This window comes from Hypanus sabinus, chromosome 16 (assembly GCF_030144855.1).
Source record: "Hypanus sabinus isolate sHypSab1 chromosome 16, sHypSab1.hap1, whole genome shotgun sequence".
Taxonomy (NCBI): Eukaryota; Metazoa; Chordata; class Chondrichthyes; order Myliobatiformes; family Dasyatidae; genus Hypanus; species Hypanus sabinus.
Window position 1 is genome coordinate 28,164,800 of NC_082721.1, and position 26,627 is coordinate 28,191,426.

The 26,627-nt window shown below is 43.9% G+C and overlaps 1 protein-coding gene across 2 annotated transcripts in view; it reads left to right on the forward strand.

The window, feature by feature from the left end:
* LOC132406151 (arrestin domain-containing protein 2-like) overlaps nt 1-24,320 on the forward strand; it is a 33,454-nt gene extending 9,134 nt beyond the window's left edge. Inside the window, exons 1-8 of one of the 2 annotated variants that reach the window (XM_059991419.1) lie at nt 12,270-12,637; nt 17,284-17,353; nt 17,832-17,979; nt 18,738-18,840; nt 19,997-20,250; nt 20,384-20,546; nt 21,348-21,511; nt 22,386-24,320. In XM_059991419.1, coding sequence (XP_059847402.1) covers nt 12,364-12,637; nt 17,284-17,353; nt 17,832-17,979; nt 18,738-18,840; nt 19,997-20,250; nt 20,384-20,546; nt 21,348-21,511; nt 22,386-22,439 — 1,230 coding nt within the window. In that variant the 5' untranslated portion in view covers nt 12,270-12,363 and the 3' untranslated portion in view covers nt 22,440-24,320. Of the gene's footprint in view, nt 1-12,269; nt 12,638-17,283; nt 17,354-17,831; nt 17,980-18,737; nt 18,841-19,996; nt 20,251-20,383; nt 20,547-21,347; nt 21,512-22,385 lie in introns of those variants that run through there. The other variant, XM_059991420.1, reaches the window with a different exon arrangement.
* The last annotated feature ends 2,307 nt before the right edge of the window (nt 24,321-26,627 follow it).

Below are 26,627 nucleotides of genomic sequence, written 5' to 3' on the forward strand. Positions count from 1 at the left end.
GGGGTACCTTATCAAATGCCTTGCTAAAATCCATGTACACGACATCTATGGCTCAACTTTCATCAATGTTTTTAGTCACATCCTGAAAAAGTTCAGTCAGGCTCGTAAGGCACGATCTGCCTTTGACAAAGCCATGCTGACTTTTCCTAATCATATTATACCTCTCCAAATGTTCATAAATCCTGCCTCTCAGGATCTTCTCCATCAACTTACCAACCACTGAAGTAAGACTCACTGGTCTATAATTTCCTGGGCTATCCCTACTCCCTCTTGAATAAGGGAACAACATCCGCAACCCTCCAATCCTCCGGAACCTCTACTGTCCTCATTGATGATGCAAAGATCATCACCAGAGGCTCAGCAAACTCCTCCCTCACCTCCCACAGTAGCCTGGGGTACATCTCATCTGGTCCTAGTGACTTATCCAACTTGATGTTTTCCAAAAGCTCCAGCACATCCTCTTCCTTAAAATTTACATGCTCAATCTTTTCAGTCCACTTGGAAATCATCCGTAAAATTGCTAAAATCCTTTTCCATAGTGAATACTGAAGCAAAATATTCATTAAGTACCTCTGTCATCTCCTCCAGTTCCATTCTCACGTTTCCACTGTCACACTTGATTGGTCCTATTCTCTCACATCCTCTTGCTCTTCACATACTTGTAGTATGCCTTAGGGTTTTCCTTAATCCTGTCCGCTAAGGCCTTCTCATGGCCCCTTCTGGCTCTCCTAATTTCATTCTTAAATTCCTTCCTGCTAGCCTTATAATCTTCTAGATCTCTATCATTACCTAGTTTTCTGAACCTTTCGTAAGCTCTTTTCTTCTTGACTAGATTTACAACAGCCTTTGTACACCATGGTTCCTGTACCCTACCATCCCTTCCCTGTCTCATTGGAATGTAGCTACGCAGAACCCCATGCAAATATCTCCTAAACATTTACCACATTTCTTCTGTACATTTCCCTGAGATCATCTGCTTCCAATTTATGCTTCCAAGTTCCTGCCTGATAGCCTCATATTTCCCGTTACTTTAATTAAACATTTCCCTAACTTGTCTGTTCCTATCCTTCTCCAATGCTATGGTAAAGGAGATAGAATTATGATTGCTATCTCCAAAATGCTCTTCCACGGAGAGAACTGACACCTGATCAGGGTCAGTTCCTAATACCAGATCAAGTACAGCCTCTCCTCTTGTAGGCTTATCTACATATTGTGTCAAGAAACCTTCCTGAATACACCTAACAAACTCTGCCCCATCTAAATCCCTCACTCTAGGGAGATGCCAATCAATATTTGGGAAATCAAAATTTCCCACCATAACAACCCTGTTATTATTACTCCTTTCCAGAATCTGTCTCCCTATCTGCTCCTTGATGTCCCTGTTACCAATGGTTGGTCTATTTTTTTTTATTTAAGATATGGATATTGCTAGCAGGACTGGCATTTATTGCTCCAACTATACACAAGAAATAAAATCAGCCTGTTGCAGTCAGTATTGTTGGATAAGGAGTCCAGGGAATTACACCCAGTGATGATAAGGGTCGATTGAGGAGTATGTGACTTGGAAGGGTTGATTGGTGTTGGTGACCCTGTACATCTGACTGTGATTGTGAGAGAACCCCAAGTTCATAACTGCACTGCACCTAGTAGGTAAATTGCAGCCACTGCGTACGTGTGTTGGTGGAGAGCATTCTGAGTGGTTGCATCATACCTTGGTATGGGAACTCCAACGGAAAGCATTGCAAAAGGCTTCAGAGAATTGTAGACCGAGCCAGCTCCGTCACAGGCACAACCCTCCCCACCAACGGGGTGGGGGGTGGGGGTGACTCAGGAAGGCAACATCCGTCATTAAGGACCTTCGCTGTCTTCTCGTTACTACCACCAGGGAGGAGGTACAGGAGTCTGAAGAGCCGCACTCAATGATCCAGGGACAGCTTCTTCCCCTCTATCATCTGATTTTTGAACAGTCCATAAACACTACCTCATTGTCCCCAGCTACCTGCAGGTTAGCGGAGGGAAGGAGTGCCTTACACCACTTTTGGTAGAGACATATCTCCACCCCACCCGGTGCTGTATTAATCATCTAATTTGTGCTCATGATGGAAAGACTTTGCGATGTCAAGAGGAAGAGTCAGGCTACTCAAGCTCTGACCTGGTGATGAGTGGCCAGATTCTTGTTGGAGATGATCACTTGATGGCACGTGTGGTGTGAATATTACTTAGTCTGTTTATCCAGGTCTTATTGCAGATGAATGAAAGGTGAATGGGTCTTGGTGCAAGTTGGGACATAAGCAGTAATGATTAGGACCGATCTACTTTATGAACGATGTCAAAGGTTAGACAGATTGGGAGGGCAAACAAATCACAATACATGGAGATTACAAAAGCACAGATGAGGGTTTCAGTGCAGTTGAGTTCATGAAACCATTGGTGATTTTCCCCATAACCAAGTAGCTTGCTGGACAAGCTGCAGGAAGTCATGGCCCTGGAGTCATACAGCAAAGGTACAGACCCTTCAGCACAACCAATCCATGTGAACCATCCAACTAGATCCACCTTCCTGCATTCGGCCCACATCCCCCGAAGTGCCACCCCTCCGTGTACCGATCCAAGGGCTGCTGGAATGATACTATTGTACTTGCCTCTGGCTGCTTGCCCTATGTACTCCAGACCCTCTGCATGAAAATATTGCTTTCCTTTTAAATATTTCCCTTCTCACCCTAAACCTGCGCCTGCCAGTTTTGGGTTCCCCTGCCTGGGGGAAAGACTATTACCATCCAGCTTATCTGTGCCTCTCAGAATTTCCATTATGGCCACCCTTCATTCTCCTATGTCCCAAGGAATAAAGACCTAGCGTGGCCAACCTCTCCGTATGAAGTGTTTATCCAGGTCGTCATCCTGTGGTGGCCACCAGCATCCCGGTGGTCAGAAAGGGAAAATCTCTGTGGAAGAGCACACAGCATCTATTGATTCCCTCTCATGGGACAACTTTTTGAGACTGAGTAAAATAAACCCCTCCCAGCATCACGGAGATTCACCATGGAATACCCGGCCTGAGACCAGGTCATTTATGTGACCGCTGTGGTTGAGCTTTAGGATCCTTGCAACCTTGGTGATACTTTGGTTGAAGTCTGATTGAGTACCAGAGGAACGGGTTTCAAGATTCAAGATGGTTTGTCATTCTTCGCTACACAAGTGTAAAGGAGAACAAAACGATTGTTACTCCAGATATGATGCAGCAAGAGTAAGCATACGATAAGCATGAAACACAGTAAGTATAAGTGCATAAGATGAGCTGATATACATAGACTCAGCAGCCACTTTATTTGGTAACTCCTGAATCGAATAAAGTTGCCACTGAGTGTGTGTTTGTGGTCTTCTGCTGCTGTGGTGCATCCAGTTCAAGGTTCGACGTGTTGTGGGCTCAGAGATTCAATTCTTGCACTCCACTGTTTGTCGTGTGGTTATCTGAGTTACTGCCACTTTCCTGACCTCGCTCTTTAACAAGTCATGTCTGCTGCCCACTGGATGGGTTTTTTTTTGCACCATTCTCTAAACTCTAGAGACTGTTGTGCAGGGAAAATCCCAGGAGATCAGCCAGTTTCCGAGATATTCAAATCACCCTGCCTGGTATCAACCACCATTCCATGATCAAAATCACTTAGATTGCATTCCTGATGATTGGCCAAACAACAACTGAACCTGCTTTCATGCACTGAGCTGCTGCCACATGATTGGCCAATGAGATATTTGCATTAACGAGCAGGTGCGCCTAGTAACGTGGCCTCTGAGTGCCTACCAAGCATATGTACATAAAGTCTCTCCAGGTACAGGAGTGTCTGTACACAAGGTGACTCTGACAGGAAATGATAAAGTAGTCGTGTTTTGGCCTGGGACAAAAAGTTTTGCTTAGTAAATAAACACCGTCACAGGACATTTTGAGTCGGTGCACCTGTGTCTAATATGTATAAGAAATGAGCTTCAGTGTCAGACTGTCCTGAAAGGAAAGGACTCTATAACTCTTTGAACAGAATTACACTGTTGCAGGGCACATAACTTCTAGATAACTTACAAGAATGCTGTTCCCTCCGCTCAGTTCCTCTGCGTCCGCTGTGTCTGTTCTCACGATGAGACTTCCTATTCCAGGAAGCCCAAAGTTCTCAGAAAACAGGGTTTCCCCTTCACTGCTGCCAATGCAGCCATCATCCACGTCTCTGTCCGCATGTCTCCCCTCACCCTCTACCCCTTTCCCCCCAACATAACAGGTCTCATGAGCCTCCACATCCACTGGGCACACGTTCTCCGCTCTGGGGAGACTGCGCTGTGCGTGACGTGACTTGTCCCGAGCCTCCTCGCCAGGGTCCCTCCAGGTCCTTATCCCTAAAGCCACCCCTGCCCCTTCACCTCCACTCAGAGACCTAAACAGTCCTTCCAGGTGAGGCAGCAGCTCACCTGTGGATCCGCTGAGGTCGTCTGTTGTTTCCAGTGCTGACAGTGCAGCCTCCTCTACTTAAATGAGACCTACACAGTCTGGGGGATCATCCCATTGAGCACCTTAGCTCTGTCTGCCATAACAGCCAGGATCTCCTGGTGGCCAGCCATTTTAATTCCATTCCCCTTCCCACACCGACATCTGAGTGTTTTACTTTTAGAATACTGGTGTGTGGAGTCTTTCTTTTTCTTGTAAATTGTGCTGTTTGTTCATTTCCTGTAATTCTGGGGAATTCCTTCAGACTGGGTGTGGCGAGTGTACTATCTAGGTTTAACCAGGATAAAAGCTAACAGTTTCAGTTTTGAATCCAGTGGAAATTATTACCTTAAAAGTAGATAATATAAGCATTAAAATACTTGGAGTGATAAAAAACACGTTGCACAGTGTGCGGTGAGATTCAAGAGCAATTTCCATTACCGGGGAACAGTAGATTACACCGGACAACAAAGATCTTGCTTCCTGAATACTTTTTGGTGTACCTGATGGATTTTTAGCTGCTGATCATGAAAATCACTGAGAAATTTTCCCTCTCGTGCACCGTTTTTTAAAAGAAAATTGCCTGTATTTGTTATTTCAATTCATAATTCAACTCAATTAAAATGTTGCCTACAGTGTAAGCTGAAAGGTTACCTGTCTTGTCCAGGCATGCCTGGGAATGTTTAGACAGGGCGGATGCTGGACGACAGGTCAGGTTTTAGAAAGGCTGTAAAAAACATCATACACGCACAGTTCTATGCATTGCTTTAACATGTGTATCAGTTTACAATCAGGTTGATGTACATGCATAGTATATTGTGTGTACTCATTATAATAAAGTAATTGCATTTACAGGAGTATTTGTGATAGCAAAATGTCTCACCAATGTTGTAACAGCTTCGACACTTGCTATTATATTTGTGAGTATGTGCTTAAGTCTCCTATTAAGAAAGCCTACGAGTGCCAGTTTGGGCGTAAACTTGGCGGCCGGGACAAAGCGTGGGCTCCTCTCATTTGTTGTGCAACATGCGCTGTTGATCTCTGAGCCAAACTCTAAGGTACTCAGTAGTCAATTCTGTTCACTGTCCCAGTGATATGGTGAGAGCAGAAGGATCATGTGACACACTGCTCCTTTTCTCTGTCCATTATGTCTGGTTTTGCTGCTAAGAACAAGAAATTGATTGATTACCCCAGTCTCCCTTTAGCCCTGAAGACATTACCGCATGCCGATAGTCATGGAGTTTGGAGGCGGCAGACGAAGATGTCACAATGCACAATCCAGGAATGGAAAACGACACTGATACTGATACAGATTTTTGAATCCTTTATGTTGAGTGAGCCTCCCCTGATAACTCAATCTGAGTTAAATTACCAGAGGCAAAAGAAGAATTACTAGGTTCAAGACTGCGAGGATGGAATCTGCTGTCACCAGGCACAAAGATTTCTGTGAAGGATTTTGATATTTGAGACAGATGTTTCCCAGCATAATTGATGCCAGGATTAAGTAAGACGTTTTTGTTGGTCCACATATCAAACAGGTCATCAATGACAGGCAATTTGAAGAATTTCTAGTGGGACCAGAGAAGATCATATGGAAGGCATTCGAGGATGTCGTTGAAAGTTTTCTTGGTAACTACAGGGCATCAAACTATGTGCAGCTGGTTGACAACATGCTTCAAGCATACAAAACCATGAAGTGCAACATGTCACTAAAGATTCACTTTCTGCATTCCCATTTAGGCTTCTTCCCCGCAAACCTTGGCACTGTCAGTGACGAGCATGAGGGAAGGTTTCAGCAGGACATTGTGGTCATGGAGAAACAGTATCGGGGCAACTGGAATCCATCATCTGACTGATTATTGTTGAACACTTAAGCAAGAAGCCTCAGACACTGAGTACAAACAAAAATCATTAACAAAACATTTTTAGCTTAGTTGAACTATTGCAAAGTGCCAGCATCATAACGTAATTAAGTGAATTATATTAAATAAAAGTTAATTTCTCCAAATTCCTACGTAATGCAAGTAGCCTGAAATTATATTTGTGTTCAGCTTCAAGTGGTCTTTCATAACCTTAAGAATTTCTGAGGAAGCAAGACTTTAGAAACAATTTGCTGTCCAATGTTACCTAGAGTTTAAGGGCATTCAGAGACTCTCCGAGTGGTTCCACAGTAGGAGGCAATTTGGCCTGTTGAATCCATACTGGCTCTGTTCCAGGGCAATTGAACTAGTCTTATCTTTGGGTACTTCACAGCACCGTCTTCTTCCAAGTTCAAGTCTGTTCCCCACGGGCACTGCCTAATGGTTTTAAAAAAACTAGGCTAGTCTCTTTCCCCTTGACCATTGAAATTCTTTCCTGTTAAATACTGTACATACCTCGTTCCCTTTTGAATGTTGCATTAAATCTCCCTCCACTATTACCCCTGGCAGTCCATTTCAGATCCTAAACACCAGCCGTGCTTTTTTTAAAAACATCCTTGTGACACTCTCGGTTCTCTTGCCAATCATCTTTTTCCTATGTGCTGTTCTGTACACTTTTCTATGTACTTTTGACCTTACTAGCGGAGAAGGTTTCTCCGTTTTTATCATCTCATGGTTTTAAAAGCCCTTATCAGTTCTCTCTGTAACCTCCTCTGTTCTGTGGAGAACAAACCTAACTCTAGTCAATTCTCATGATTGAAGTCCCCCATCACTGGAATAATTTTGGCAAAAGGCTTCTGAGCCTTCGCAGTTTTCCTGGCTAGAACTGGACATGAGTCCTCCAGTTTTGGCCAAACCAATATTTTATAAATGTCCATTGTGATTTCTCTGAGAATGGCAAAAATTGCAAGAACAACAAGAGCAAGTTTTGCACAAGTCACTTCTAACGTTTGATATTGCTGGTGTGCCTTCAGAACTTGATTATACAAATCCATCATGTTTTTTTTATATGTGAACAATACTGACAAGACTGGCACTTGTTGCCTGTTCTTAACTGCCTGTAAATTGAGGCCATATTTCAGAGTGAAGTAAATCAGCAGACCTGGAGTCACATATAGATAGGTCAGGCTACAGCCGGGGAGCAGATTTCCTTTTATTAAGGGATGCTAATGACACCAGTAGGCTTTTTAACCACAAAACATTCAAATTGTATTGATCATGATTAATCCAACTATCTTCAGCCAGAGTTAATACAAATGGTTGATGAGTTTTGAAGGGTCTTGGCCCAAAACATTGGCTACTCTTTTCTCACGGATGCTGCCTGACCTGCTGAGATCTTCCAGCGTGTGTACGTATTCTTTGATCCACAGCATCTGCAGTTGTATTTTTGTGTTTTGAATTTGTATTACTGGATCAAAGGTTCCGATTTCTGGTTACTCGTGCGATGAGTTAGCTTCAGTACTTTTGAAAATCTCTGTATTTGTACTCATTTAAAATGTTCCACCAAATGAGGCCGTCCATTGGTCAGGGTCAAACATGGGATGTTGCATCCTCGCGTCTAAATGATACGCAAGGCAGGACAGTACGATACGGAGAGCAAGCTGTTGCCCATGTAGCAGCCCCCCTCCCACACAGCTGATGAATCCAAAGGAATGGCGGAGACCGATATAGTTTGGCATCAGTGGTAACACAGGAGTTGCCAGTCAGCATTGAACTCAACATAGGACTGCCTTAGGGATGCCAGCTCTGGATTTTTCCCTCGGGGGTTTTTTCCTGAACCCTTCCCCATGAGTAGGTATAGCTGCAGGGCAGCAGAGGTTTGAGATCACAGTTTTTCCTTCTCCCAGGTGAGCTGCCAGCCTCTGCTGACAAGCTCCAACTGCCCAAAGCGACTGGTTTCAAGGTGCCAGTAGGCCTCCTTTGCCCCTTCTTCTGTCAGTAGAAATGATTCTGCCAGGCTCAGTAGCTAAGCCACATGTGGAGGCCAGGAGCCGACGTGGTTGTCAGAGGCATGTTTGAGATACACGCTATTGGGAGCATTTACTAGTTAGTGTGAGCTTACCCCACTACCTCCCCAGGCTATAACAACATTAAGAAACCAGTGAATTTTCTGCCAGTTTAAGCTAAACACCACCAGAGGGCATCAATGCTCATCTTCTGATTTACAATTGGTAACAAAACCAGGTGTACTGATGTTGTAATTCATAGCAAAGGTCCAGTCATCAGGAATATGACTTTTAAACTACTGTCACTCTTGCTCTCTGCTTTTAAATTTCTGGGTATACAGTATTTGGGCACATATATTTATAAATAGCTGGGGTGCATAAGACTTTTGCACAGTACTGCATTTGTCAACATGGAGCGGTGAGCGAGTTTGGAAACCTGGTGACAGCAAAGAATGTTGGAAATGGCGAGAGTGGGTGCCACGGGTAGGGTGAGGTGAGATGCCAACGGTGGAGTGTAGTGTGGGTGCAGACACACCCAGCCCTGAGGGAACAGGCAAGGTTATTCGATTCTAAACGATTGATTTATTGATCACTGTAAAATGTCTCTCTGGTGCTTCCCTTGCCCTCCCCTTTCCCTTCCCATTTTCCCAACCGATTCTCCTCTCCCTTCCCCTTTTCTCAACCATTATACCCCTCTCCCTGCCTCCTTCCCACTCTCAGTCCACAATAGAGCCCATATCAGAATCATCACTCATATATGTCATAAAATTAGTTTCTTTAACATGGCAGCAATATAGTACAATACATAAAATTACTACAGTATTGTGCACAAGTCTTAAGCTCCCTAGCTATATAGGACCACACCAGCTCAAATTTGGGATCATGTCCAGCCATTTTTGCACAGCAAGATTCCACCAGCAGTAATGTGTAGCTGTTTCTTTCCTTTGTTACTTTTAGGTTTCTTTGACGACTTGCAGGTTTTCTTAAAATAACATAAGAATATTACCTTTAAATGAATGTGGCACAGTGGTTGTTACTGAGCTAACAAAATGGGATTCATCGACTCTGCTTTGATATTTAAATCCCCTGTGCATAATCAGAAATTTTAAAACAAGCCAATGATGTGCACAAAACTACCTGATGTTTGGCTCACTAATTCTCCAGGGAGGAAATCTGCCATCCTTGCCGGTTGTGATGTCAGCCTTGCTAATGAAATTGACACCCTCAAATCACCTGTTGAGCCCTTCAGTTGTACTAAAATACTGAAAAAGAAAGAGAATCAAACTGGACGAATCATCCCTCCCACTTTGCAATCGGTCTATGTACCAATATTCCTCATGGTCCTCAAATATTTGAGGTGGTTCCAAAGAGTTGTGAAGGACCCCATGCACCCCTCATACAAACTCTTCTCCCTCCTGCCGTCTGGGAAAAGGCACCGAAGCATTCAGGCTCTCACGACCAGACTATGTAACGGTTTCTTCCCCTAAGCTATCAGACTCCTCAATACCCAGAGCTTGGACTGACACCTTACTGCCCTATTGTCTTGTTTATTATTTATTGCAATGCCTGCACTGTTTTATGCACTTTATGCAGTCCTGGGTAGGTCTGTAGTCTAGTGTAGTTGTTTTTTCTGTGTTTTATTTTGTACTATGTCATGTGACACCATGGTTCTGAAAAACATTGTCTCATTTTTACTGTGTACTGCATCAGCAGTTATGGTTGAAATGACAATAAAAAGTGACTTGACTTGAAGTGGCGGTCTGACACAATCATTGTTTCTTCCTAATTGTTATTATCAGACCTTCTCATAGAAAAGGCCCAGAGAGCGTGGACGTGGAGCGGATGTTTCCTGTAGTGGGGGAGTCCAGGACGACAGGGCACAGCCTCAGAACGGTGATGAGGAGTTATTTCTTTAGCCAGAGCGTGGTGAATCTCTGGAATTCATTGCCACAGACGGCTGCGCAGGCCAACTCCTTGGGTATAGTTAAAATGGAGGTTGATAGGTTCTTGATGCATTAGGGTGTTAAGGATTATGGGGAGAAGGCAGGACAATGGGGTTGAAAGGGGTAATAAATCAGCCATGGAATGGCAGAGCAGATTTGATGGGCCAAATGGCCTAATTCTGCTCCTATATTTTATGATTTTATGGTCCCCACCTGATGTTGAACATGGGAGAATAATCTTAAACATTGTGCATAGGCCCCTTAAAATCACACAGCATTGGGCCAGCCATGGAAAGGAGATAGTGGCAATCCTTCATGTTGAATAATGCTTGAAGAAGCAGTGAAAATAGAGGGACATTGTACATGGGGCCTCACTGTCCATCACCAAGAGTGCCATGGTGACCATCACCACTGACCGAGTCCTGAAGGGTTGTAGGGAGCAAATGAACCAAAAGGTAAATGTCCACCCTACCTGTGGCAGACACACAGTGGCGACAAAGCCTTGTCTTCACCTCTTGCTGAACGGCACCAACAAAGGTGTTCAACAGGATAAACTTTGAAGAGCTTGCTCTAAACTGAACATCCAGGGGGCACTGTGGGCCATTAGTAGCAGAGATACACACAACTGCAATCTGTAACCTAATGGTCCAGCACATTGCTCCCTCTATCCGCACTAAAAACCCAGGGAATCAGTGAGAAGAATGGAAATGCTGGGAGCAGTCCCAGACATAGTTGAAAACAAGGTGGCAACCTGGTGCCGTCCCTACAAAAGCAGCAGGCACAGGGGACACCACTAGTTGCAAGTTCTCCTTCAAACTGCACACCATCCAGATTTGAAAATGCCTCACAGATTCTCCACTGTGGAGTATAAATCCAGGAATTTTCTACCCAACAACACCATATCAGTTCATAAAGATGGCTCCCCAGTGACATTTGGGATGGTAATAAATGCTGGTTTTGCCAGCAATGTCTAGATCCAAAAACTAATTACTTAAAAAAAATTATATAATTATATAAGTATTATCTAAATCTTGCCAAACTAGTGGAATAGAGAAAGGGAATCTTTGTCTATAGTTAGAAGAACCTCCTAACTAAAAAGAAAATTTCTATAATTCCCTTGAGCATATCATTTAGGAAAACGTCTTTGTGAGGGATGTTTATTTGTTTACAGCCTCTTTTTAATAACAAATGTGATAACTGAAATTACAAGGATGTTAAATTTCTGCTATACAAAAACATTCTGCCGAGGAATTCCATCTTTAATTTACAAGAGTGACAAGAAAACTTGGAATCGCTTTGAATGGGGGGGGGGGGGGGTTTACTTTTATTTACTGATGTGACTTGTTGAAAATATGCTTTAAAATTATGTAAGTAGCCTGCTTGCAGTACTTTTCAGAACGCTAGATTTCATTTGAATTATGTTGAAAGTAAAATAAATTATTTCGTAAAACTTAAAGTCATTATGCTTGAAATGAGCAATTTGGTGGGTTGATGCATAGATCACTTATGGTATCAAAATTAAGTTTAACTCAATAAGTAAAGGTAATTGCAAAAGTTCAAAGAAAGTAGTCACAAGTTTGGCAACTTTTCCAGAAGTTTACGGAGTTTCCCTCGAAGTTGTTTGTTTCTAGGGCTCGATGTTTTCTCTCCTTTTTTTTTATCCTGGCTGGAATCTCTCGTGATGTTTTCCTTCCAATGGGCGGAGAGATTCTGTCTTTAACGTCTAACTAATCCCAGACTCGGATTTTAACCCGTTCATTTTTCTGCTTTAAGAAAAACAAGCGAGGTGTGGTACGACGGTGCATGCGCAGTGCTACTTGTTTGTCTCTCCTGGCGATCTGTCAATCAAGCTAGCAAGGAGCTCCCGCCCCATGCTCCGCTGCTGATTGGGCAGATTAGTGGACGTCTCTGTACTTTATTGGTTGCATCTATCTGTCAGTCTGTTCGCGGCCCGCCTTCTGCGGAGCGGAGCCTATATTTAAAGTGACACACATCCAGACCAGAAGTAAAGTAGTTGCTTTCTTGTCGTGCCGGTCGTTTGGCAAGTATTCGACAGTTCGACATTCAATCAAGCCGTAAGAGCAGAAATGATTCTAGAGAAGTTGAAGAGTTTTTCACTGATATTCGACAGCCCCGATCCCGACTCGGTGCCCGTGTACAGCACTGGCGATGAAGTGTCAGGCAAAGTTGTCCTGGAAGTGACCCGACAAATGAAAGTGCAGTCCCTGAAGTTGCACACCGAGGGCTATGCGAAGGTACACTGGACCGAGTCTCGGAGCGCCGGCTCCAGCACGGCTTACACCCAGAATTACAGCGATGAAGTGGAGTACTACAACAAGCGGGTGAACCTCATCCAAGCAGGTCAGCAGCCCGTCGCCACATGCTTCTAGCCAGCCGACAGCTTGCCCTGTGAGGCTGTTTTCGCAGAGCACTGGGGTTGCAGGAGAGATTATAAAACACCTGCATGTGAACGATGGGTCTGTTGCTATGTTGTATCGTGAGGGAAAGAGAAGGGGAGGGGGTGGGTGGCAAAGGTGAGCACAGATTAACTGCATGAGCTGTCAACTGCAAAGCTGGGCAGCAAGATCAATTCTTCTGTCCTGGTTTATTCGGCGTGTTGCTACTTCATTGTCAGAGTGTCTGGTGGAAGATGCACCGACCATGGGCTGCTTTTGTAGAACAGCACTTTACTGGTGCTCTGTAAATGAATCTAGGGACCTTGCCAGGAGATTAAGGTTTTTATTTCACTTTTTGTTTGGAAGGCTCTGTGTGTGTGTGTGTGTGTGTGTGTGTGTGTGTGTGTGTGTGTGTGTGTGTGTGTGTGTGTGTGTGTGTGTGTGTGTGTGTGTGTGTGTGTGTGTGTGTGTGTGTGTGTGTGTGTGTGTAGAGTATCGACTGAGTTGTATTGTCCTTCCACGGCTTTCCGTCTTTTCTGAAGCACGGGTTAGTTCTGAATTAGAATAGATGAATCGAGACTGTGTCTGCTGGTCTTCGTCTGGAGGGACGATTCCCCAGTCATTTTTTTTGTTACAGAGATCCCTTCTAGGATTTAGACGTCCATTTAAAGAATCGTTTCTGCCGGTACCTTTTAAATGCCATTTCCCCTCAGCAGTCTATCCACTCCCGGTTATGTCTCTGCAGAATCCCTATTTAACCAAGTTCTCCATCCCATCCAAGTATCTGTCAAGAACAGGCTCGTTTCCCCTTTTAATTGTTTCAGCACCTGCCCACGACTGACAGGGAGGTGGGTCAGGGACGGGTACGTCAGTTTGGAAGCTTTCAAAAAGATGCAAAACTCTGATCGAATTATATTTGGTGCCCCATTGACCAGAGGCAAGATAACTTGAAGTGAGAATAAATATTTGAAAGGAAGGATTTGGAAAATGTCGGATAGAGGGGGATGGAGTGGGACTTACCAGCTTGATCTTGCAAAGAGCTGGTATGGATTCAGTGGGAAGAATGCTCAACCAGGTGATGGCCTTCAGTGAAGAAGGGCTGTTGTTTCTGCAGTGGTGGCTCTGGACTATAAATCAGAGGTCTGGCCATGCCCACAACATCAGCCTTTCCCACTGGCAAAACAAAACCTAATTTGCTTTAGTTGTCAATCAAGTTGTGGGGGAAATTAGACAGCGGGAAACTGAACTTGTTTCAGATTTGCCCAGAACGCTTGGATGGAAGAATTGGCTTAGAAGAAGAAGCAAGGTGAGATGGGGTGGTGGGGGGGTGTTGGTTGTGGAGAGAAACACACGCCTACCAGAAATATAGGATGAGACAGGGTTTGTAGTTTCTGCTCTGGACTAGTCAGGTCTTCATACAGTCTTTGGTTATCATGTTTTGCTGTTGTCTTGTGAGATCCTCAAAGTCACACCATAGGTAATGAAGTAATTGTAAAGGGTTTATAAAGACTTCTCTATAATACCTTTTGTTTAAATTAAAGGAATTGTTTCACTTGTGTAAGAGATTTCTCTTCCAAGTCCCAGACAGTGGTTGCTGACTCACTCCAGTCCACTATGTAAATAGTGACATTTTGGGTGCAAAAAGCAGTGAACAGGATTTCTTGGTGCACTGAGTAGCAAGTAGGGGCATGTCTCTTCCTACATGGGGCTGTTTGTTATATTGCTTTGTGAGTAGTCATTGTGTAGGCAGTACCTCAGAGGAGGAGGAGGAGAGTGGAGTCGTCGTCACTGACAGACATGAGCTCTCAGGTTTGTAAAGGGAATCTAGGCATGGCTGAAAGTCATAAGCACACGAGGCTGAGCAGACGCTGGAAATCTTGAGCAACACACACAAAATGCTGGAGGAACTCAGCAAGTCAGGCAACTTCTGTGCAGGGGAATAAACAGCCAACATGTAGGCATGATGAAGCCATTTCAGCCCAAAATATTGACTGCTTATCCACCCCTCTCCTACCACCCCACACCCCACACCATAGATGCTGCCTGGCCTGCTGAATTCCTCCAGTATTTTGTGTTTATGGTTAAAAATCAGCACACACAAAAACTCTTTTTTTAAAAAAAAAAGCTGCACTTCAGTTTCTGGAGCAAGTCTCACTTCCTTTTCAGAACAATTAAAAGCATTTTTAAAACAATTTCTTTTTCTCTCTTTAAAACAGTAATGTAGGAAGGGTAGTAGTTGACACAACAAAATTCCACACTTTCATCAGAAAAGCGGCATCTTCAGGGTGGCACTTCTTCATTGGGAATGTGCTCAAGTCTTTGAATTGAAACTTGAACCCACCACTTAATAATTTTTTTTTCAAAAAAGAGACAGCCTGAAGGTTTGAGGTTCTTAATCAGTGCAAAATGCTATCAGTTCAGAAAGTTAACTGCGGAACAAAATTGGAGAGTGACAGTCAGGAGTGGTGAACGATTGTATGTGTATGAGGCAGAACCCAAACCAATGTGTTATTGTCTCATGGGAAAATAATTTTTTTCAGCATTTAATTCATCTTTACATCCTGTACACTACTATAATTAGGCAACAGAGCTTCCGTACGCTGGCTCTGAGGGTAACTATTGTCTCTGCTCTCCCACCAACCATCTGCCTAGCCTTTCTTACTTGAACAACTTTATATCTAACTGTGCACCACTGGGATCAGAAAGCGTCCATTGCCTAAGGTCCTTGCCATCGAAGATGCCACTTGGTTTGGAAGAGCTCAGGACAGTCTTGTGCTGTATCAGAATACCAATCCATTTCTGACGTTCTACACAGAGGGGGGGTTTGGAAATTCAAATTCTTCTTCAAAAACACCAGTTAATTCTTGGTTGTTAATTTTAAGTCCCGAAGGTTTGTGATAAGTAATAAGGGATATGGGGGGGGGGGGGGAGCCTAAAATCAACCATAAACTCACCAATTGATGGGCTGAATGGCCTCCTATTCTCACATTCACCCAATTGGTACAAAGGTGGTTTTAGCCATGATCATTCTCACCTGACCTAATTCAACATATATAGCTCGTGATGCAAAATAATACCGTGCAACGCCGTCCTGCGCACGCTGGAACTAATTTGAAGATTATGTCCCTTCCTGTGCTGTTTTGCATGGGGCAGATAACCCACATGGCCTGGTATTCTCTTCAGCAATCCGTACAATGTGCTATGCAGTCCCTCTTTATTTTATCAGTGCTTCCACATTCACTTTTCCTCAGAACACTTCTCTTCCAATTTGTATGTCCCCAAGTTCCCTGCTCTCTCTCCATGCAGTTGACAATTTCAAATCCCGTATCATTGAGTTCCTTGACTTTAATATCATTCTTTTCCTCAAGGATGAGACAGGCTAGAACTTGGGAGAGCCTAATAAATACGCTTGACCTCCTGTCACCTTCCCTAACATCTCTTTGCAGCCGATTATTCTTCACCGGCTCTCTGTCCCAAAAGTTATGATCTAACTTACTGATGCTCCTGGGATTGAGGCTGACCCCCTCACTTAGTCACTTCACTGTCACTTGGGCAGGGGTTCATTGGCCGAACTCTGGCTTGTTTGGCCCATTGCATTTTAGCACTCTTTAGCACCGTGCCAATGACCTTCGCTCCCTGCAAAATGTAGGTGGTTATCCTTCTGGTACGTTCCAACAGACCTGGCCCAGTGAGGCAGTCCTAAGGTTGCCGAACTGCCAGCTAAAAGTAATTGTCTCACTGCTCAGGTTTGGTATTCAATAATTTACCCTTCCGTTGGTTTGGCTTCTAGGGAAGAACTGGATTATTGACTGGAGAATTTAATTTTTAAATACAGAATCAACCCCATTATGTGGCACAGCAACATTCCTCACTTCAAGGGGTTTTTTCTATCTAACTTGCGGTTGGTGGGCAACTGTAAGCTGAAGCTTCGTGTGATTTATGCTTGTCTCCTGGATTAACAACTTCACCAGATTTGGACACTTGCTGTGTGTCCTCACTTCCCCCCACCCCCCATCTCCTTCCAGGTACAAACCCTGTGGTGATAGGTGATTCACGGGCGTGAAATCCATTTGTGCTGTTTTTTCACTAGACACCTCAAAGCATGTTTTCTTTTTGGAAGTGCAGTGATGTAGGAAATAACCCAAAGTTCCTGCAGTCAGCATTATCAGAATGGCCAGATGATCTAGGGAAACACACTGGTTCTTTAAAACGACCCCAGTGGATTCTCTGTTCTCCTGCAGTGAAGGGAAGCTGGGTGGAGGCTCATCAGAGAGGAAGCATCTTTGGTGGTGCAGTCCTCACTCTGTGTTGGTCATGCCAGCCTGGTTTACGCCCAAGATAATTTCTAAGGTTTGAACCCATGAACCTACACTAGGGAGCTGGTGTTGATGTGACTATTTCTTTACAATGGAGTTTGTGAAAACAGAGTATTGGTTTCATGCATGCGATAATAGCATGGAAGGTGCAGTTTTTTTAATTGTGATCCCATCCTTTAGCCTCTTCTCCACTTGCTATATGATAGTCTTTGATATCGGTGCATCAGAAGAAGAAGAAGAATAAAGAATTAAGTGAGTTTTTGTTTCTGAAGACTTGTTTCTTACTTTTTTTCAGATAACGGAAGTTTCACAGTTCTCCAGGCTGGTCGTCATGAGTTCCCATTCAGCTTCCAGCTTCCTGAAGAGTGAGTCTCCGAACTTTTTCCTATGTTTGTCCTTGAGGACTCCTAGCTTTCTTTTCTATTGCATCTCACTGTTGGCTTCTACCAAATGCAACTGGTTAACATGGGGTGGAGGTGTCAAGGTGCAAACTCCAAAGCTACACAAGATTGCTAAAAGTTGAAACAAAGAATATTATTTAACTGATATTAAGCCTTGATTTGAAGCCTTATTGGAGTGAGGGACAACTAAGGAAAGGGGACAGCCACCAAGTCTTGGGGCATGAAGGGTGCAGGGAGTAGGCTGTGAGTGCTGGTAGTTAATGCAATGTGAATGAAGGTTGTGTAGGGTAACTGCTATTTCAACAGGGGCTCCCTCCCCTCAGTTAATGTTTCTATCATAGAAGCAAAGCTGCTTCAGAAAATGTTTCTTTGAATAACCCTGAGAGCTGTGCCAGGTTTTTAATTTTTTAAATGTGTGGACTTTGTGTTTCCCTCAATACAGGAACTTGGTCACATCCTTTGAGGGAAAGCATGGCAGCGTGAGATACTGGGTCAAAGCCAAGCTTCACCGCCCCTGGGCCACCGTCAAGAAAATCAAAAAGGATTTCACAGTGATCGAGCCGATCGATATCAACACGCCTTCATTATTGGTAAGAAGCCCTGAAACCATCACCAACTTGCTCACAGTACACGGGCACTCGAGGGGGTGGGTGCATGGGTCAGAGGTGGTTGTTCAGTTGAACACACTCCCTGTTAGATCCTGTAACCATGTTCAGTTCCAAACTTGCTCCTCAATGGCAGGAGTACAGGGTCAGTCTATCAGAACAGTGCCAGCAATTTAAGAGCTGGTTTATGAAAGCAATGTACCTAATAGATTTGCTTTCCTGCCATGAGTTTAAATTAAAATTTGATCTAATTGAGGTGCTTTGAATTATTTGAAGGAGAGGACAGGGAGAACCTATCTAACTGGCTGTAATAAAACTGGAGAGGTACCATCTTCGTGCAGGCATGCACATCGTCTTCTTCCATAATTTGCTTCCAGATTTAGTGAATGGTCCTGTTGATAGGGTTGAGTATTCATAAACAAAAAAGGGATGAAATGGTGGTGAGGTGGTGATGCACCATCAATAACTCACTCTGAGACGTAAAGGCAAGGTATCGGCTTTTATTGAACCAGCAATGAGTGACCATCATATTACATCCTGGAGAATGAGGCAGAGGATCAGACCTCGATCGCCTTTATACCGGGGTCTGTGGGAGAAGCCACAGGAGCAGTCAGAAGGGGGCGTGTCCAGACAGGCACATAGTTCACCACAGGTGGTGCTGGGCAATTGTCTCTAATGACTGATTTGGAACTTGGGCTGTTACCTTGTCTGCCACTTGCATTCCTCACCTTTTGTCTTGCTAGGCCCCACAAGCAGGCACAAAGGAGAAGTCAGCTCGTGTCTGGTACTGGAACCTTGGCCATCTAGCTCTGACAGCAAAAATTGACCGGAAAGGCTACACACCAGGTAAATGGAGCTTTCCTTCGTTAGATTTTAAAAATAAGTGCATTCTCTTTGGTGTTGACCATGACCATGGCACATAAGACAGCACTTTACACACAGTGTAGTATAGTCACTGTAAGAAACAAAGAAATGAGAAGGCCTCTTATGCCTGGCTCCACTGAACATATTACCGCTGATCTTTTTCCTGAACTTTTCTACAAATCCTATATCTTTAATTTTTTTCAAAAAAAACTCTTGAATGTGCATGGTGACCGACAGTAATTGGTGAGAGAATCCCAGAAATTTGCCAGCCTCGAGGAAGAGGTTTCTCCTCATTTCAGTCCTAAATGACCAGCCCTTGTCCTGGGAGAGTGCCTCTTGACCTGGAAGCCACCTGCTAGCATCTACCTAGTTAGTCCCCCTGAGTTTACATTGCATTATCTGCAGCCTTTCCTGTGTTGTAACAATACAACAGTGTGTGCCAAACAAGTTGTGTAATAAATAACCAGCTACTCTGAGGAATTTTTTTTAAAAAAGGCTGGATATAATGCTTTATAAACTAATTTCCTGGCTTTGCATCCAGAGTAGGTTCACTCTATTTAGCACAGGTTGCATAAATTCAGCTCGTGTTTTATTATGGTTGGTAGAATGATCTGATTCCAATGATAAAAATGGAGGGGTTCAAAAGAACCGACACTGGGAAACTTTTTTAAAAACTTGGCCATCTTATCATGACATCAGAGCCTGGTTGTGCATGGTGGCTACTGGGTTAAGTGGGGATTTTGTGATCAAGTTTGCCGTATTTCCATTGGCTGAAAGCACTCAAGGCATCCAAAGGCAACACGTGCTATGGTTCCAAATAAGTTATTAGACTGGATGGCCAAACAGGATCAAGAGGCTGAAAGGCCTCATGAAACTTTTGCAGCTCTTTCTAAAAGAAGAAAGCAAGGATGGAATTTTGAATTGACCCTTTGTGAAGGAGGTATTAGGTTAAAATTATCTTTTAACCCTGTTGCAGTTATGTTTTAATACTTCTTGGATAATGGAGAGTACTATTCTGCATAGGGATTAATTACATCCAATCTCTTGGGTACTGCACCCTACTGCTGTTTTAGCATTGCATCTCTCCCAGTGCCAGCTTGCAATTCAGTAACGTCAACCGTCTGATCTGTTTCCCCAGGTGAGGTGATCCCAATTTTTGCCGAAGTGGACAACTGCTGCTCCCGCACAGTGACTCCAAAAGCAGCCATCATCCAGATGCAGACCTTCATTGCCAGGGGCACGACCAAGCAGAAGAAATCGGTGGTGGCCACCCTACACGGTGAAGGGGTCGCCCCGCGCAAGAGGGGGACGTGGCACGGGCGCCCACTGAAGATCCCACCTGTCTCGCCTTCTCTCCAGTGCCGTGTGATCCGTGTGGATTATACACTAAGGGTAAGACCTGGGATTAGTCACAGACATGGGGAGGAGAAACGCTGGAAAGGGAGGCAGAGAATCGAGGGACGGTTTGTAGGACTGGGGAATGTTTTCCGTAGGCACTTTCTAACGGGAGAAACTTGTCCTTCAGGTGTACATCGAAATACCCGGAACATCCAAACTGTCCCTGGAGCTGCCGCTAGTGATTGGCACCATCCCATTGCACCCGTTTGGAAGCCGTTCGTCCAGCGTGGGGAGCCAGTACAGTATGGACATAGACTGGCTGCGTCTCACACTCCCAGAGCGGCCAGAGCGTAAGTTTCTGGCCACTTGCGTCAAGGGTTTGAGTAGTGGTACGGAGAGACACCATGTTGGGACATGCGCGAGTGGTTTGCAGGCTTATTCTGCGTCGTTGTCTCGAATCCCTCCTTAGCATCTTGTCCATGAGGGGAAAGGCATACAGCTACAACATTAAGGATAAGGGGATAGAGAAAAAGCTGAGAGATTTGGGCGGGAGGGTGGTTAAAAGGTTAAAAGGTCCCAGAAGCAGACGGCTCCCCATAAGGCAAGAGGGGAGAAATGCAAGGGTTGGTAGTACAAAAAAATAGGGACTATGATGTTGCATTTTGTTAATGCAAAAGATTTTCCCATGTGCTTTTCAGGAGTGTAGGCAGACCATTAGGCCACACCAGGACATGATCGGGCAGGAGTCCAGAAGCTTGGTTGAAGAGTTGTGTCTCCATCTTTGTCACTCTCTCCCTGTCTTAAGGATAGTGTGGGGTGGAGGAGGCAAGGATGGAGCAGTTACAAGTTTGGTAAAGATGTTGGGGGTTCCATAATCAAAGTGGAACATGCACACAGTTTAGTAAGGGTCAAATTGACTGGTAGAATATTGACTAGGGGCTGAATGTTGACCCACAAAGGAGTGAGTGGTCTTCGCCACAGCAGCAGTCTTCACTCATTGTGTACAAGGCTTCTATTGTCGAACCTGCATCAACCTCTTGTCTCCCCTTGATATCAGACACTGAGAGGGTGTTTTGACTTTGACAAACCCTGTTTTAATTTCTAGTCCTTCCTCTTCACATTTACCTTAATGAGCCTGTTTTCTATTTCAGCACCTCCTGATTACCTGGAGGTAGTCTCTGAGGAAGAGGCTGGCCAGACAGACCAAAGACTGTCCATTCCTGAGAATGAGGAAGAACAAGGGGGAATGCTGGGACATCCCTTCTTTGTCTATGTGCAGGAGTTCCGAAATCGCCCCCCACCCATTTATTCAGAGGTAAGATGTCCATTTGGCTTCTTTGCTTCTCACAAGCATCCTCCCCACCCTCTATATCCCAGTAATCTTCTCTCTTCCTAGTGGATCTATCCCATTGTCTTAAGATGCGTTGGTTATTTTCTCAGAGAATGGGGCAAATTGGAACCTCCTGCTGTGGAATTAAATTTCATATTCTCCTCACTTTCTGGGGAGAGATCTTTCTCCTGAATTTGTGACTGGGTTTACCAGAGATTGTCTGGTGATGATGCCTTCTTCACCCTATCTAACCCTTTCCCAGTCACCCTTGCCCTTCCCTGCTTGTGAAGAGTCCCAGCCTGCTCGGGACTCTTTTCTGACATCAAGATGGCCTCGCTTGTGTACCTGTTGACTTTGTAGTAGGCAAGTTCAGCATACTCCCTTGGCTGACTATTTATGTGTCAGTCTCAATCATCACCTAATGAATGGAAACAAATTTGAAAAACAAGATGAGAATCATATCCTCGGGGCACATTTAAGCAGTCTCTTTGCCCTGCCTGAGAGGAATCTAAGTCAGTGAAACCAACTTAAGAACCTTTCCCTTAATTCTGTTTCTGTGTCATCCATGGCTAATCCCTCATAACCGTAATAATTAGTCAACCATTTTAATATAAAATGGAACTTCAGAAGGCATCATTACCAGACAATCACTGTTTGCAGTGTGATCTAAGCAGAGTTCTAGCAAGGTCAACATTTTGGCCTCCTGTGGGAAATTACCTCAGCATTTTATTTTCGGTCAGCTTGCCAGCCTGCATTATTACTTGTCAGCCCACTTAGGGTCACTTGCTGCTGCCTTGCAGTGGTTTCCTGTCGAGTTTGTCATCACTTGTTTATCTTGCTGCTCCTTCTCTCCATCCAGATTGACCCTCATCCCCAGAGACTGGAGATGCGACGCCGATGTATGACCTGCTGAAGATTCCTCTGCGTAATCCTGGGGGAGAAAATGAAGCAGAAGAGAGATTTTAGATCCCACTTTCAGAGCCTTGGCTAATGCCAGCACCTTGAAGAGGAAATTCAGGATATTGCTGTCTGAAAGTGAAAGGGACAGTGTTTGAAAGGGAGGAGAGCACGACCTCTGATGCTACAAGTCTGATCATCAGCTACCTTCGCCTTTTACTGTGCTATTTGTCATCTTCTCTTGGGGTTCCGCTTCGCTGAGCTTGGCGCCTTGTCGAACGGTAGACCACTGGGGGTCTGATGAGTTGGGTGTGACTGTGCGGCAGGGGATGGGGAGGTCGTGGTTGGCCGTGCCTGGACCTTGAGCCCAGCAAGACCACCTCCCTGCCAGAGCAACTGTATGGCTGTATGTCTCAGCAGATGGTACTTTCACATGTGGGGTAACTGTGGGGAGGAGGTGTCTCAATGACAGCTTCTGACTCTGACAGCTAGGTAGCCACCCTATTAAGCTGATGCTTGGAAGTTTGCAGAAGGGCAGGAGAAAGTTCAGAGCACCTGATGAAGATGCAACGGCATGATGGTCTAATCCTGTCAGATTTAATCTGCCTGCTCTGTGAGTACCACTGGCCAGTGGTTACCATGCCTGGACTCTTCCCATAGATTGGAAGGGTGCCCAGTCCTTGATGGAATAGTGGAGGTGTGAAGATCTAGTCTTCAGTGGCAGAGAGGAGTTTCAAAATCAGGGATTTTCATTTTTTTTAAAAATGTTTCTCAACAGTTCCTCCATCTAATCCTTTTTGACCCAAACAGTCAGTCCAAATTCTAAGGCAGGCCAATACTGTCTGTAGTGCAGTATTGGAATACTTGATCTGTAATCTTTAATGTTTAGGCTGCACCTTTGTTTAAAAGTGAACGATGGACAAGGTGAGCATGGGGAGGAATGAAGAAGAAGGATAGGGTTAGGTTAGTGAGATGGGTTTTGTAGGAAGTAATTGGTCAGTGAGATGGGTTTTGAAGGAGAGGGAGAAGTGGAGAGCCAGAGAGTTTTTGGAAGGAATACTTGTATAATTTTTTTGAAAAGTGATGGGCTTACAGTTTAACTTTATTGCAGTTGTGTGGTTAATAAAGATGGGTTATGATAGCATCATATGTGATCAGCAAAAACAACTTTCTCTGTAACCATTAACCTTTTACAAAGGGCTTCACGTTAAATTCTGTAGATTACCAAAGGATCGAAGGAAAGGCAGATTATGAGCTGACCATCTCCATACTGTGGAGATGTGCCTATAACAAGATTTTGGGTCATGCCAGTCCTCTAGCCTTAGAAACGGAGGAGCTTTGTGCATTTGCTTCAGACTTTCACTGAAGGATATTGATCTTTGATTTTTGATGTACACTTTGCCTATTTTTTTTTAAATAAAAAAATGTACTTCTTAGCAAATGTAATTACAATCCATGCTGGTGACATGTGGTGAATGATATTAAAGATTATCAAGCATCTGGGATTAAAAAATAATTTCCAGTAAACTGCTAAGAGCAAATACTCAAGGGTGCATTTTATATTAAAAACTTATATTTTTCTCTCGATGTTAGTTGTGAAAATAGTGGAGATGGGTGGAAAAGCCTACTGATGAACATCATCCATTTCATATTCTCCAATTGTTTGAGATGAGAATAACAGAGAAACAGAAAGCTGTATGATAATCTACAGGGATAATGCCAGTTCAATTGGCAACTACTTGGTTTGAAGGAGATGTTTCCAATTATTGTATGGAAGATTGATGATAAATCTTCCATTTTGTATAACAAATCTAAGATACTTTTCAAACAGTTAAATACTTTGTTTAAAATATATATTTTTGTATCTTTTCCTATACAATAAAATATTTCTAAATTATTCTTCCTGTGGTAATGTTTTTTTCCCTCTTAATTATTTGACGCATTGATGAAAACCGTTTCTAGACAGAAGCTTCACTGGCTCGGTTGTGGCAATGTGGTCCAAAGCCCTAGCAGAATGCTCTTCACACTGGGAGGAATCTGAGTCCGGCAATGGGTTGATGAGATTTAGTTGGTCTTGATATCCTTTGGATCAAGATGCAGTTCAAAACGCTTGAGGTTCCCAGTGACAACTGCATGCTTCCTTAATTCCTGCTGGCTCAATTATTTCACTGGTCTACACCAAATGGAATTGGAAATTACACAGGATGGGGTGCTGGGCAAAATGCCAACCTCAGCAAGCTCAAACATAGAAACAAGATTATTTTAGAGATACAGTGAGGAACAGGCCTTCCAGCCCAACGAGCTGTGTCATCCAGCAGCCCACCTATTTAACACTAGCCTAATCACAGGACAGTTTGCAATGCCCGATTGCCCCACTGACCAGAACGTCTTTGGACTGTGAGAGGAAACCAGAACACCCACGCGGTCAGAGGGAGAATGCACAAACTACTTCCAGGCGGTGCCAGGTGTCCATGAACTGTTTGTTCTTCTGCCATCAGTTAAGTGTTACAGGAGCATCAAAACTAAAACCACAAGGCTACTAAACAGCTTCCTCCCACAGGCAGTCAGATTGCTAAATAGCTGCTCTACCTGACTCTGCTTTGGACACTTTTAACTTGCACTGGACACTTATAACTTGATTTTAACTGACATGTGGCTGTGGTGTTTTATTATTAATTGTTGTGTTTACTATTTAGTGTTGCGTTTGTTATGTTATGATTGCACTGCCCCTGGGAAACGCTGTCTCATTCTACCCTGCAGAGCTGATGTACAGTTAGAATGACAACGAAGTTTTTGAATCTTGAAGGATTGCCCCAAGCTGTAATAACATTGCGCTAACTGTGGCACCATATTGTCATTCGGCTCTTGTCCATTCTGCCATTCAGTGAAGCTGTGACTGATCTGTGACCCAAATTTAGTTTCCCACCCCTCTTTGACATCCAAAAGGAATGGTCAGTCTTGGGTTTATAACCTACACAATTCTAACATTAATTGCAACGTGTAGGGAGAACCTTAATCTCCCTCCACACTGTTGCATTTGGAACTATTTCCCAATTCTTCTTTTGAAAGGCTTGGTTCTAATTTATGCCTGCTGGAGTTAGGCTCACTGTTTAAAAGCTTGGTTCAAGTCACCCCAGTCAGATAAATCTTGAGGGATACAACCTGAGTGTGTGAATTTGAGAACAGCTTCAATTCCATTTGAGCCCTCTCGAGATCGCTCAGTGTGGCTCTGTGACCCATGGTGCTGGTGATAATGGACACCTTTTCCGTAGCACCTTCTACAGTAATCTTACAAAATGCTTTGTGGACAACACAGTACAGAGGGCAGCTATTTGTGCAGCCTACTTGTGTACAACTAGCTCCCACCACAGCATGATTCTAATCATATTTAATCAAAGCCAAAAACTGTTGCAGTCAGCAAGAAAGCTTACTAGAAAAATCTCAAAGATTCAATTTAAAATTCTACTTACTATATTAATTGGATCCTGTGACTGGTCTTCATTAAATGTATAAATATCCACAGCAAGTTCAGAAGGGAAAGGTGTAGCTATTACCAAATTTTCAGCAATCATCTGTTCCCTGAGCGGGTGAGGTGTTGCCCAGAAAGTTCTCTCTAACTGATTTGCTGTTTTTGCTGAAGGAGGTACTCCGCAAAAATAACGTTATTTTAGAAATCTTTCTATGCTTTTACTCCTTCCAATCTGCATAATAGAGGGGTGTCCATTTAGAACAGAGTTGAGGAGGAATTTCCTTAGCCAGAGGACGGTAAATCTGTGGAATTTGTTGCCGTATTTGTGGAGGCCAGGTTATTGGGTATATTTAAGGCAGAGGGTGAGAGGTTCCTGTTTGGTCACGGAATGAAGGGTTTTGGGGAGAAGGCAGAAGATTGGGGCTGAGAGGAAACTGGATTAGCTATGATGAAATGGTGGAGCAGACTTGATGGGCCAAATGGCCTAATTCTGCTCCTATATTTTATGGTCTTAATGTCTTACAGCCTCTACATCATATCTCTGTAACCTCCTCTGGCCTCAATGCTCCCCTGATACTTCCCAGCTCTTCCGCCTTCCACTATCTCTGTATCCTCAGGCCCTGCCCACCCCATGAATTTTGAAACTACTTACAGGCCCTGTAACATCTGTTATCCTCTTTCACTTCTCCAAAATGTTTGCACGCCTCCAATGCTGACTTTTATTTGTTTACGGGC